Source organism: Moschus berezovskii, chromosome 20 (assembly GCF_049115385.1).
Source record: "Moschus berezovskii isolate FMDL1 chromosome 20, NW_MosBer_1.0, whole genome shotgun sequence".
Taxonomy (NCBI): domain Eukaryota; kingdom Metazoa; phylum Chordata; class Mammalia; order Artiodactyla; family Moschidae; genus Moschus; species Moschus berezovskii.
Window position 1 is genome coordinate 30,125,261 of NC_142479.1, and position 13,942 is coordinate 30,139,202.

At 42.9% G+C, this 13,942-nt stretch overlaps 1 protein-coding gene and 1 pseudogene across 1 annotated transcript in view; one reads left to right on the plus strand and one right to left on the minus strand.

The window, feature by feature from the left end:
• CRLF3 (cytokine receptor like factor 3) overlaps positions 1-13,942 on the plus strand; it is a 48,431-nt gene that overhangs the window by 5,407 nt on the left and 29,082 nt on the right. Inside the window, exon 2 of the mRNA XM_088828693.1 lies at positions 11,497-11,704. Coding sequence (XP_088684819.1) covers positions 11,497-11,704 — 208 coding nt within the window. The remainder of the gene's footprint in view (positions 1-11,496; positions 11,705-13,942) is intronic.
• LOC148774661 (large ribosomal subunit protein uL13 pseudogene) lies at positions 1,000-1,539 on the minus strand (annotated as a pseudogene).

Below are 13,942 nucleotides of genomic sequence, written 5' to 3' on the forward strand. Positions count from 1 at the left end.
TGTGACCACTTGGCTGCGCTTCCTTTCCATAAACTCTTTTTTAAAATCCCAGACCTGTGCTGCCCAAGTATTCTCTCACATCCTAACAGGTACAGAGTATAGTATCCAACCACGTGGAAACCTTAAACACACACCCTGCAGCGATGTGGGATCCCTTCCAATTAAGTCTTCCAGCTCACTTTTGCCAGTATTGCACTGGTTATTCCAACTGTGTCCTAAAGTTCATGAACGAATAGGTCCCAAATGATGCCTGCACAGCCCTCCACTTTTTAAAAGGCCTTTCTTAAACAGCTGGGCTTCCCAGGTGGCACAGTGGTAAAGAATACACCCGCCACTGCAGGAGACGCAAGAGACGTGGATTCGATCCCTGGGTTGGGAAGATTCCCTGAAGTAGGAAGTGACAGCTCACTCCTGTATGCTTGCCTGGACAATTCCATGGACATGAGAAGCCTGGCAGGCTACAGTCCATGGGTTGCAAAGAGTCGGACATGACTGAGCATGCATACTTCTTAAACAGCAGTGACTAAGGCCCCTTTGCTATACCCAGTCTTCTAAGCCCCAGGCTGCCTGTGGCACCTGGATGGCAGCCCATAGGGGTCCCCCACATCCTAGGGTGGCGATGGAGGAAGGGCAGGCCAGGCCAAGCATGAGGAATAAATAGTCAATTTTATTGGGCTCAGACTAGAAGTCCATGAGTCTCGAGGACCTCTGTGAATTTGTCAGTTTTCTTCCTCTGTGTTCTTTTCAGCCTGCTTCCATAGCCTCATGAGCTGCTGATTTTTCCGACAGTGGATCTTGGCCTTCTTCCCTTCTCTTCTCCTCCAGGGTGGCTGTTACCACCTGGTGGTACTTCCAGCTACCAGGAAACTCACTATAATGGAAATCCGTTATAGTGTCCTAAGAAAAGGTTAAATCCCAAGCTGGAGAAACCTAAGAAGTGGTGAAATAATTTGAAAATAACTCATAATTCTATTTACAGACAACCATGATCCAGACACCCTAGGTGTAGGCGAACTTCGGAATAGGCTTCAGACAGACAACCTTGAGGGCAGCAGGAACCACAATCGGCTCTTTCTTTTCATAGGGTGGCGGGATCCCATCATACACCTTGAGGCGGCCCGGAGCGGCTGGGCCACGCTGGGTCTTGTGGGCCGCCTGCCTTGCACTGTCTGCCAGAAGATGTGTCTGGGGGCTCGCAAGTGGTTGGTGCCCCCAGAGGGGTTGGTGTTCATCTGCTTGCAGAGAAAGGCCGGGTACTTCCGCATCCTTCTGTGGAAGTTGTCAACAGTGTTGATGCCCTCACAGTGCAGGACCACAGCCTTCCGGTCCAGAAGCACCTGCTTGGCCACGGCGGTTTCCAGGCGGCCCAGGAGATGGCCTCGGCAACGAGCCCCAGGACCTGCCTCTCCATCATCCTCAGCAGCCTCCTGGGAAAGCTGTTTTCAAACTTTTAAATAGTTGATTTCAGCTAATTTTTTGAGGATCTTACTAGAAACCTTGATATTCTTAATGTACCGTACCAGGTTCTCTGTATATCATTATTCCCACAGGATCTGAAAACACGTAGTGTACTTAAGACTCAGTGTGGGGAATTCAGCGCAGGGGAAAAAAAAAGTTATTTCAGAAAACCAGGGCAGGAAGTCTTAGTAGCTCAGCAAAGAAAAGAAAGCTGTTATTGCTTCTTTTATCTCCCACTTCCCCTTCTGTTACCCATTTTCAAAACAGTCCAAAAATCTGTTTGAAGATAATTTGTTACTGCAGCATTACTTAAAATGTTCCTTTTGTGTCCTGTGTGCGTGTGTGTTCAGTTGTGTCCGACTTCTTGTGACCCCCCTAGACTGTAGCCCACCAGGCTCCTCTGTCCTTGGAATTTTCCAGGCAAGAATACTGGAGTGGGTTGCCATTTCCTTCTCCAGGGGATCTTCCTGACCCTGGAATCGAACCCATGTCTCCTGCTTTGGCAGGCGGATTCTTTACCACTGAGCCACCTGGGAAATCCATTATAGTGTCCTAAGAAAAAGTTAAATCCCAAGCTGGAGAAACCTAAGAAGAGATGAAATAATTTGAAAATAACTCATAATTCTGTTTACAGACAACCACTGTTAACATTTTGGTGTATACTTCTAGACATATTATTTTGTCAAATTGAAAAGCTACTGTATATGCAACTTTATATCTACTTTTTTCTTTTGGCTAGTGTTATATCATAAGCATTTATTTTGACAGATTTCCCACATACAGTCTAATTTTTAATCCAGAGGTGAATAAAAATTACCTAGGTACTTATAGAGCATTTGTTGATAGTAGGCTGAAAAGTATTGACTTAGATATGTCAAAATACAAAACAGAAGCAAAGCTCTAGAAGCAACCACCAAGGGGAAAAAAGCTGCACATATATTTGTGTGCAAAAGACCACATATTTACATTGGCTTTTTAGTCATCTTTTCTCAAACAAGTCTTCACAAATTGTCTTTAAACACAGCACTCTGAAAGCTGTGTTAAACTCACTTGAAATATAGTAGGAAATGAGAATTCATGAAAGAATTTGGAATTAATAATGTGAAACTGAGGAGCTTAATTAAAAAGTGTGTGAGTGTCACAGAAAGGCTCAGTTTCTTTCTGTCTAGGATTTCTTTTTTTTTCAAGATAGAGTGTGATGTAAATTTAATTTTGATAGAGAAGAACTTTTCTTATTACTAGAAACCTGGTAAATTATATGACTAGTTTGTGATCTCAAAAGCCAAACAAATGTAGGACAGGCTTTGGGGTGTTTTTTTGGGTGGGGGGAGTCCACTGGGATCTTAGTTCACTGACCAGAGATTGAACCTGGGCCCTGGCAGTGAAAGCACCAAGTCCAAACTACTGGGCTCCCAGGGAATTCCCAGGACAGGCTTTTGTTATTATTTTAAGGATATTTATTAATATTTATTCATTTGAATGCACCGGGTCTTAATTGTGCCATGTGGGATCTTTGATCTTTTCGTTGTAGCCTGCGGGATCTAGTTTCCTGACCAGGGATCAAACCTGGGCCCCTGCATTGAGAGCACACAGTCTTAGCCACTGGACTACCTGCGAAGTCCCATGCTTTTCTTATTGAGGGGTATCCATGAATCATTTATATTTGCAGTTATTTTACTTTATTTGCATTTGCCCCATTAGTCATAACACCTTGAGACACTTAACTTTCCCAACGCCTCACTTTCCTATCTGTACAATGAGGATAAGGATAGGACCTACTTTATTTGGCCACTGTGGGAATTAAAGGGAGAAATGTATTTGAAATGTTTAGCACAATGCCTGAGACTTATGAACTACTTAATAAACGTTAGCTATAGAACTAATACCACTATATTATTATTTAGGGTGACCTCCCCTACTTCTCCACTGGCAACTAATTCTTGAAACGTCTCCTCTCTCTTCCAGCAGAAAGGGGTTTTTGAGCTCTGATGGCAGTTTGTGGCTGTCCCATTTACGTAAGAACTTAATACTTTTTACTATAGTTACGTGGGCATGGAACTATCTCCTTTACTAGAGTGACACAGTTTTCTGAGGTCAGGATCATGCTTTATTCTTCTTTATAACCCCAGTTCCTGGTCCATACTAAAGCTCAATAAATATTGAATGAGTGCTTTTATGAATGTTGTGGGTGTATTTTTGGAGACATTCTTTTTAGATCGTTCGTGGCCTTGATGATATGCACCCTGTTCACTAATGCAGATAATCACGAATTAAACATTTGTTTATGATTTGGTTATTTGTTGCTACATAGTAAACTATGTCAGAGCATAATGGCTTAAAAGGCAGTCACTTGCTTAGTGTTCTGGGGACTGACTGGGGCTCAGCTGGGCAGTTCTCCTGATTTTGCTGGCAGCTCTCCTGTAATTGCAGTCAGATGGCAGCTGAGGCTGGAATGTTCAAGATGGAATATTTACTTACCTGTTTGGAGTGTTAAGTGGTAGCAGGGCTCAGCTGGAATGCTGGCGTGGCTGGGCCTGGCTGCCAGGCCCTCTCTCTTCCTCCCGCCCGTCCCACTTTTCTCCCCTCTCTACTTTGTCTCTCAAGAAGGATAGCCATGCTTCGTAAATGGCAGGACCCCTCAAAGTGCAAAAGCAGAAGTTGCCAGGTCGTCTTAAGGCTGCAGCCTGGAACCAGCACAGTTCAGTTCCACTCTGTAACGATGCACGGATGACTGCATTGCTAGTCACCGCCCAGCCTGTATTCTCACAGAGAGGTCTCTACAAGGATCTGAGTGCCACAAGGCATAGTTTGTGGTTCCCTGGGGCCATTAATGTGACAGACTGCCAAATCATATAGTAAAGTTTTCCTTTTAAAAGTTTAGTAAGCATTTTTTAAGAAAGCCTAACTATAAGAAGAAAGCTGATCGCTGAAGAATTGATGCTTTTGAACTGTGGTGTTGGAGAAGACTCTTGAGAGTCCCTTGTACTGCAAGGGGATCCAACCAGTCCATTCTAAAGGAGATCAATCCTGGGTGTTCATTGGAAGGACTGATGCTAAAGCTGAAACTCCAATACTTTGGCCACCTCATGCGACGAGTTGACTCACTGGAAAAGACTCTGATGCTAGGAAAGGTTGGGGGCGGGAGGAGAAGGGGACGACAGAGAATGAGATGGCTGGATGGCATCACCGACTTGATGGACATGAGTTTGAGTGAACTCCGGGAGTTGGTGATGGACAGGGAGGCCTGGCGTGCTGTGATTCATGGGGTCGCGGAGAGTCGGGCACAACTGAGCTACTGACCTGAACTGAACTGAACTGAACTATAAGAGAGACAAGAAGGAAATGTAGCAGCGCTTATGAGTCCATACATAAAGCAGACAGTTCAGATTTTCTGCCACTTGACTGGCTTTGTGATGTGGATAAGTTCATCTCTCTGACTCCTATAGGTCACTCACGTACAGATGATTTCTTCATAGGGTTGTGGTAGAATTTAAGTGAGAACATGGGTATAAGTACCTGGCACACAGGTGTTCAGTAAGTGGGAGCAGCTGCTATATTGTTATTATTGCCATTATTATTACTATTATTATTAATGACATGTCTTGGTGTCAGTGTGAAGACAAATAGCTAATGCAGTACATTTCCTGTGAACCGAGAAGGAACATTTTGGTTAGCTTCTTCAATTTCAGTTGATTACTTTGTATCTTTGTCTTTTACTTTTGATTCGTATGTTCTTATTAGCTAATCGTATTTAAAGCCAGCCTCTAATAATTTTAGTTTCCTATAAGCAAAACAATTGGGAGCATAAATTCTTAGGTTAAAGTTGGAGGATAAAAATTCTTTTCTTCTGTGGTCATGAGAATCCATGGTTTAGAGGAGATTCCAGTTACTTCATTTCCTGAAACACAGGCATGTTATGTTATAGATAGAGCTACTATATATTGCCACTTAAGACCAGAGATGTCTTAAATCAGATTCTACACAGGCTTTTTGATATTTTAGTAGCTAAACTCTAGAGGAAAATCTGTATCAGTCACTGTTGTCTTGGAGGGCTGTGAAGTATCTTTTACTAGGCTTTTGTATGGCTTTGTACTGTTATATAAACTTATTGACTTCTTGAGAACTTCTGTTAAAACTTTAAAAGTTGCTTTGGAATTAGAATCAACTGCAGAGGAAAGTTGGTAAGTTTTAATGCTCTGTTATACTAGAAGTTTTAGTAGAAAATTGGTTCTGGATGGCATCACCGACTCTGTGGACATGAGTTTGAGTGTACTCCGGGAGTTGGTGATGGACAGGGAGGCCTGGCGTGCTGTGATTCATGGGGTCGCGGAGAGTCGGACACGACTGAGCGACTGAACTGAACTGAACTGAACTGATACTAGAAGTTTTAGTAGAAAATTGGTTCTGAATATTGTTAATCAATATAAATAATGTATATTACATTTCTTTTCTGAGACCTTGAGTTGTAGATCATTTGTATCTTTCTTAAATTTACTTTGTTACAAACTGTAACAGTTGTTTTGCCCTGAGTGGTTGTCTACCACACCTTTCTTTATGCAAGGACAAGAAATACACATTGCAGCAGGAAATGTCTTCAACCAATCACATAACTTTACAGGTTTACCAGAATGCTTTAAAATGGGTTCTCGGGGACTTCCCTGGCAGTCCAGTGGTTAAGACTGTGCACTTCAAATGCATAGTGTGTGTGTTTGATCTCTGGTTGGGAAAGTAAGATCCCACATGCCACATGGCCAAAAATGAAAAAAGAATTTAAAAACAAACAAAATGGGGCCTGTATGCACTAAGCAGCTTGGTGCACTGGACAGACCGTGAACCTTTGAATCATACTGTTTCTGGCACCGGGAGGCTGTGAGGAAGTTTTTTGGCTTCTTTGAGCTTTTTCTTCAATGTAGACAATACAGACCCACCTCTCACAGTCGTTGGGATGAGTGAATGAGCTAACAGTGAGCCCACTGGACCATGGTGCCACATCAAATACCAAGAAATTCACTCAACTGTGAAGTCCACATTTTCAAATTAGTTGTATAAAAGCCCAAGGAATGACCTTAATTAGTTACATGTTTTGATTAAAGGTGAGTGTAGCTTTGAATTAAGAGCTATTTCTGGGAGAAGAAACTGGTGCCAAGAAAGTGTCAAGTTTGAAACGTGGTGGTCCAGAATTTATGAGCAAAAAGGAGTCACATTTACAATAAAATGACAGGAGGTGAGTTTGGAAATGGACTCTCCGTTCACTGGCCTTCTCTCTGCTTTGTGTTCACACACTTCCTTTTTTTCTGAGGTTCTGAAACAAAACAAAATGTAGTGGGGCTCTGCAGCAGCAGCAGGAGCTTTTGAATTCTTTCTAAAGAGGAAATTGACTTTACCTAACCAGTGCACTTCCTGTGTATGTGGTATCCGTTAGGGAGAGATATAGGACCTCGTTGGTACAGCACTCGACTGCAGAATTTCCTCTTGCTGGTGGTGGAGGGGGGTTCGAACTGTATTTCAGAGCTCCAGTTTGTCGTCTTCATTTATCCTGGTATCTGTGAGGTCTGTGTGAATCACCTTGTTAGCATTGCAAGTTCTGATCCAATAATTCTGGGTAGGACCTGAGATTTTCCATTTCTAACCATATTCCAGATGAGATGTATCAAAATCCTAAGGCATTCTTTCCCTGGTTCTTTTTGAAAGGTCTTAAACACGCTTCCCTGGTGACTCAGACGGTAAAGAATCTGCCTGCAATGTAGGAGACCTGGGTTCAATCCCTGGGGTCAGGAAGATCCCCTGTAGAAGGTAATGGCTGCCCATTCCAGTATTCTTGCCTGGGAAATCCCATAGGCAGAGGAGCCTGGCGGGCTACAGTCCATGGGGTCACAAAGAGTAGGACACGACTGAGTGACTAACACACAAACACATACATGATTAACTTAATTGTATTGAACAACACTTCAGTTCAGTCGCTCAGTCGTGTGCAACTCTTTGCGACCCAATGAATCACAGCACGCCAGGCCTCCCTGTCCATCATCAACTCCGGGAGTTCACTCAGACTCACCTCCATCGAGCTGGTGATGCCATCCAGCCATCTCATTCTGTGTCGTCCCCTTCTCCTTCTGCCCCCAATCCCTCCCAGCATCAGAGTCTTTTCCAGTGAGTCAACTCGTCGCATGAGGTGGCCAAAGTATTGGAGTTTCAGCTTTAGCATCAGTCCTTCCAATGAACACCCACTGATCTCCTTTAGAATGGATTGGTTGGATCTCCTTGCAGTACAAGGGACTCTCAAGAGTCTTCTCCAACACCACATTTCAAAAGCATCAATTCTTCGGCGATCAGCTTTCTTCACAGTCCTGCTCTCACATCTGTATGTGACCACTGGAAAAGCCATAGCCTTGACTAGACGGACCTTTGTTGGCAAAGTAATGTCTCTGCTTTTTAATATATTATCAAGGTTGGTCATAACTTTCCTTCCAAGGAGTAAGCGTCTTTTAATTTCATGGCTGCAATCAGCATCAGCAGTGATTTTGGAGCCCAAAAAAGTGAAGTCTGACACTGTTTCCAGTGTTTTCCCATCTATTTCCCATGAAGTGATGGGACCAGATGCCATGATCTTAGTTTTCTGAATGTTGAGCTTCAAGCCAACTTTTTTACTCTCCTGTTTCACTTTCATCAAGACGCTTTTTAGTTCCTCTTCACTCTCTGCCATAAGGGTGGTGTCATCTGCATATCTGAGGTTATTGATATTTCTCCCGGCAATCTTGATTCCAGCTTGTGCTTCTTCCAGCTCAGCGTTCCTCATGATGTATTCTGCATATAAGTTAAATAAGCAGGGTGACAATATACAACCTTGATGTACTCCTTTTCCTATTTGGAACCAATCTGTTGTTCCATGTCCAGTTCTAACTGTTGCTTCCTGACCTGTGTACAGGTTTCTCAAGAGGAAGGTCAGGTGGTCTGGTATTCCCATCTCTTTCAGAATTTTCCACAGTTTATTGTGATCCACACAGTCAAAGGCTTTGGCATAGTCAATGAAGCAGAAATAGATGTTTTTCTGGAACTCTCTTGCTTTTTTCATGATCCAGCGGATGTTGGCAATTTGATCTCTGGCGCCTCTGCCTTTTCTAAAACCAGCTTGAACATCTGGAAGTTCACGGTTCACATATTGCTGAAGCCTGGCTTGGAGAATTTTGAGCATGACTTTACTAGTGTGTGAGATGAACAGCGCTTAGTTGCTAGTTTTTATGTATGTTAGGGCCTGATTCTTGGGTACCTGATCCCACAGTTGGGTGATGTGCTAAAGCAAGGACATTTTTAATATAACCCTCTCATTTTTTTAAACTTTGACTTGGATTTAGAAGTTCTCTAGTAACTTTACATTGGAGAAGGCAATGGCAAGCCACTCCAGTACTCTTGCCTAGAAAATCCCACGGATGGGGGAGCCTGGTAGGCTGCAGTCCGTGGGGTCGCTAAGGGTCGGACACGACTGAGCGACTTCACTTTCACACATTGGAGAAGGAAATGGCAACCCACTCCAGTGTTCCTGCCTGGAGAATCCCAGGGACAGGGGAGCCTGGTGAGCTTCCGTCTATGGGGTCACACAGAGTCGGACACGACTGAAGTGACTTAGCAGCAGCAGCAGCAGTAACTTTACAGAGATTAATAGCAATTAAACTTAAGTTAGAATCTCTTTGTTCTTTATGATTTAAGAAATTCTTTCACTTACTGCACAAGCACCATTGTAACTTCCATTAATGTTGAAAGGAGAAGAGATTGTTCCTGTGATCTCCCCAGCCAATCAAACCATTTTTTTGCCCATATTTCTTAGTAGCCCTTAGATGTGGGCATTTTTTGTGTTCACGTGCTCATGAACATTTCTGGGTAACTCTCTGGGTAACTTTTTTGTTCTTAATGGTTCTATTTATTTATTTTTTGGCTGTGCTGGGTCTTCATTGCTGTGGAGAGTGGGGGCTACTCTGTAGTTGCCGTGGGCAGGCATCTCAATGCTGCTGAGCACAGGTTCTCGGGCCCACGGGCTTCAGTGGCTGTGGCTCCCAGGCGCTAGAGCACAGCCTCAGTAGTTGTGGCGAACAGTCCTAGTTGCTCTGCAGCATGTGGGATCTCCCCTAATCCAGGAGGGAGCCTGTGTCTCCTGCATTGGTAGGCGGATTCTTTACCCCTGAGGCACCAGGGAAACCCCTGGGCAAAAATTTTGTATTCTGGTTTTCAATTTTAGTGTTAGAGAATAAACAGAAAGTTTTCAGAATTTCTCTGTTACCTGTTGAAATATAGGGCTTTATCTGTATTTTGATATGTTCTTTTCTTGGTGGATTTCTCTTAGCCTTCAAATGCTCTTTCTAAGATCAAGTTAGCAGAGGGTTAGGGTAATAAACATAATATGTCTTCAGTTCAGTTCAGTCGCTCAATTGTGTCCGACTCTGCGATCCCATGAATCACAGCACGCCAGGCCTCCCTGTCCATCACCAACTCCCGGAGTTCACTCAAAGTCTTGTCCATCGAGTCGGTGATGCCATATGTCTTAGGAAATTAATGTTTGCCAAGTACAGTATGAACTTGGTTATGAAGATGGTTAGATAGCATCACCAACTCAAAGGACAGGAATTTTGAGCAAACTCTAAGAGATAGTGAGGACAGGAAAGCCAGCATGCTGCAGACCATGGGGTTGCAAAGTATCGGACACGACTTAGTGACTGAACAACAACAAAGTGTGAGTTTGCTTTAATTCAGCTGACTGGCGTATAGTTACAATTTTCCTATTAAGTGAGAAACGGTGAATTGTGTGTTATCTCTATGCTTAAAAAGAAAATCTGGTGTCTATACAGACAGCCGACTTGTTTTCAGAATATCTGTGAGATGTAAGGATTTTTCTGTCATATTTCCTAGAACAGCCATTCTTAATCTGGGCTCTGTGGACCAAGGGTAGTGTATGTCAAACCATGGGCTGCAGAGTCACAGGTGTGCTTGTGAAAAAGGAGGTCTCTGCCCGTACGTTCCCCCGACCCCTTCTCCAAGCTAGTTCTGGGGTGGAACCTTGCCATCTAAGCTATAACAGGTTGTCTGATATGTGATTCTTCTCAAACCAAGTTTCAGAATTACTGCTCTGGCTGGGCAAGCTGTGGTTGGGATCTGAGGGACGTTGTGATCTCTGATATTGAATCAGTTTCTTTTTGGTAGGGATTATTCATTTTTTCTGGGAAGGTCTATAAACCTCTCATTGAAATTCACTGAGGACCATGACTCAAAGAGGATGACGTCATTGTCCCAGAGGTGTGCTTTGAACATCTTCTGCTTCCTGTGAACTTTTTGGATTGTAAATAAATTCTTAGTTTTTTTTCTTTTTACCATAATGAGGACATTTTGTCCACAGTGATTTTTTTTTTATTGCGCTTTCTTAAGCTATCATTTCTTTTCTACTTTTCAGTGAAATGAGGTGTTTTTTGGTGGGGGTGGGCCTCGTGGCATGTGGGATCTTAGTTCCCTGACCAGGGATCAAACCCATGCCCCCTGCAGTGGAAGCATGGAGTCTTAACCACTGGATCATCTGGGAAGTTCCAGTAAAATGAATTTTAATCTCTTGCTAATCTGATTTTTTTCTTTGGCACTGAAACGTTACTATTTCCGAAAACTGCTTTGTGCAGATAATACTTATTGCTGATGTTTATTTATTGAAAACAACAGTGTGCCATTTATTTTACCAAGTGCAGGACATAGACTATTTAATCCACAAGCAGCTCCATCAGGTGAGCATAATTATACTCATTTGATGAATAAGAGAATTGAGGCATGGTGTGTTTAATTATTAATAACTTAATCCGATTGACATAGTCTGTGAGTGATGGGACCAGGGTTTGAGGCTGTTCTGTCTCACCTGAAGGCAAACGCTATGCAAGTCTGCACAGATGAATCACATTTGGTTTACCAATGACTGAAAGATGATGTTGGGGTAGTGCCTTGAGATTATTATGGGTGATGCCTGCGGATCAGCCTTTCCTAGAGATTCTGAGTTTTTATGTTATTTCGTTTCAGATCAAGGAGAGTGCATCCCAGACAAGAGATGTCCTCAAACAGCATTTTAATGATTTAAAGGGAACACTTGCAAAGCTCCTGGATGAGCGATTGGTGACCCTCTTGCAAGAGGTGGACACCATTGAGCAGGAGACCATCAAACCACTAGATGACTGCCAGAAGCTGATAGAACACGGAGTTAACACCGCAGAGGACTTAGTCCAAGAAGGTGGGAGTCCAGGGAGCCTGTTAAATGCTGCCCATTCAGGTTGACATTGTGCTGGTTTCCCAGGGCACCAGCAGACTTCCTGCCGTCTCTGGGTGCTTAGGCTGTTCGTACCTTGGGAAAGTTTGTGATAATAGGATAACAGGGGTACAGTGAGGTACCCTAGGGTAAGTTGTAATTCTTGTGCTAATTATAGTAATTTACAGAACACAGAGTAAATGATCTTTCTTATGGTTCTGTGATAACAGTCTCTCATTCATGGTTAGCACAGCAATTTTGCCATCATTTTGAATCTGTTCACTTAGTTTTCAGAGTGTTGATGGTTTATAGGATTTAATTCCATTGTTATTTTTAGAAGGTTAAGGAGTAGGACTGGTGTTTACTCCTGAGACTGCAGTGGCTATATTACTGAATGTAGTCAGTTACTTTGGTTAAAGCGTGCCCGGTTCTTCCGTTGCTAACTTTCTGCCTCCATGTCTATCTACCTTCCTTCCTTCCCTCCTGTAGGTCTTTGTCAGGTCCATTAAATAAAAGGGTACTAGTTCTGCCCTTTGGGGTTCACAGGCCACTGAGATAGGCACACATGGTGAGAAAGATCTGAGACCTCGTGGGAGCACAAAAAGAAAAATGCTTAGCTCTGGAAGAGGGTGGGGTGGCTCCCAACAGGAGAACTTCCACAAAGGTTTGAAGAAATTCATCAAGCAGACAAAAGAAGAAAAGGAGTTCACAGCAAGACTGGAAACAGAAGTCATGCCAAGAATAAAGTGAATGGCATATCTGGGAGGTCTTGAATGAAGTCTTTTAGGCAACAGAGTTACACAGTCAGATTTACATTAAAAAAAAAAGACACTGCCCACAGTTTGGAAACTGTGTGAGGGGTTTTAAAGAACTAAAAAGAGCCTAATGAGAACGCCATGGCAGCAGTCCAGATAGGAAATGACAAAGGCAGTGACAGGTGAAGGTGAAACAGGGCAGGTTTTAAGATTTTTGGGAGGTAGAATGATTAGTGATTTTACTGAGCTCTTCCTGTTGGTATTGCTGATTGCCCAGTTATAGGATGGAGGAGGAAGAGAAGGGTTTGGGATGACCCAGGCCAGTGTGGTTTTAGATGACTGGTGAATTGTACCATTGACTGACTCAGGACATGAAGGGGGAGGGTGAGTGGTTAGACAGTTGGTTTGGGGTATGTTGGGCTTGAGGTGCTGAAGATGTCAGGAGCTGGAAATATGGGTGTGATGCTAAGGAAAGAGATCCTCCCTGGAGATGTGACTATGGCAGGGAGTGGTGTGTACAACACATCTGAATCCATGGGAATAAGTAAAGTCATCAAAAGATAGCACAATATGATTAAAATGACTCCTTGAGATGTTCATATTTCCACTCTTTCTCTGTAGTTTCTTTTTTTAAAATTATTATTAGAGGATAATTGCTTTACAATATTGTGTTAGTTTCTGCCAAACATCAGCATGAATCATCCATTGGTATGTATATATATATGTCTCCTCCCTCTTGAACCTCCCTCCCACCTTCCACCCCGCCTCTGTACTTTCAAAGGTTCAGGGCCACTCTTACTATTCTTAGAATTTAGGTTTACCTGAACTATGACATTTTCAAAGACCTGTCTTTCTTTCTCCATTAAAAACATCAAAGTAAAAGTTACATTTCAGTTAAAAAAGGGTGGGGTACAATATGAGATGGGAAAGCTGCAGAAGGTGGGGCTCTGAGAGATGCCAACATCTAGAGGTCAGTTAAGGACAGAGGATCCAGGGAAGGAGACTGAATGCCGACCATTCTTCATTGAGTGCTGTGCGTGGCACAGAATAAAAAGTGTGTATGGCTCCCAAGTTTGTCACTTCAGCTGGAAGTCAGTCCTCTTTCTGGTCTCACTTAGAATACAGTACTAGTGTTATCTTTACATGCTGATTCCATTTCCATCTTCTCTTCAAGGATAAGTGTTTATTTGCCACTGACCGTAACAGTGCGTTTGAGAAAATTCTTTTTAGCAGGACTGCAGAATGTTTTTCCCTGGGGGCTCAGCATTTGGAAACAAACTCAGCAGCAGTTCAGCACAGGTCAAGAGTGTGTACCCATCAGCATGAGGCCTAACCAGTGTTTTTATTTTAGAAATAAATCCTTTGAGGCACATACATGTTTGTTACAGCATCTGCTGCTAATTTTTTTTTTTATATATACTTCAGAAATATTTTTAAATTTCAGACTTTTTCCTCCTTTCCCTTCCCA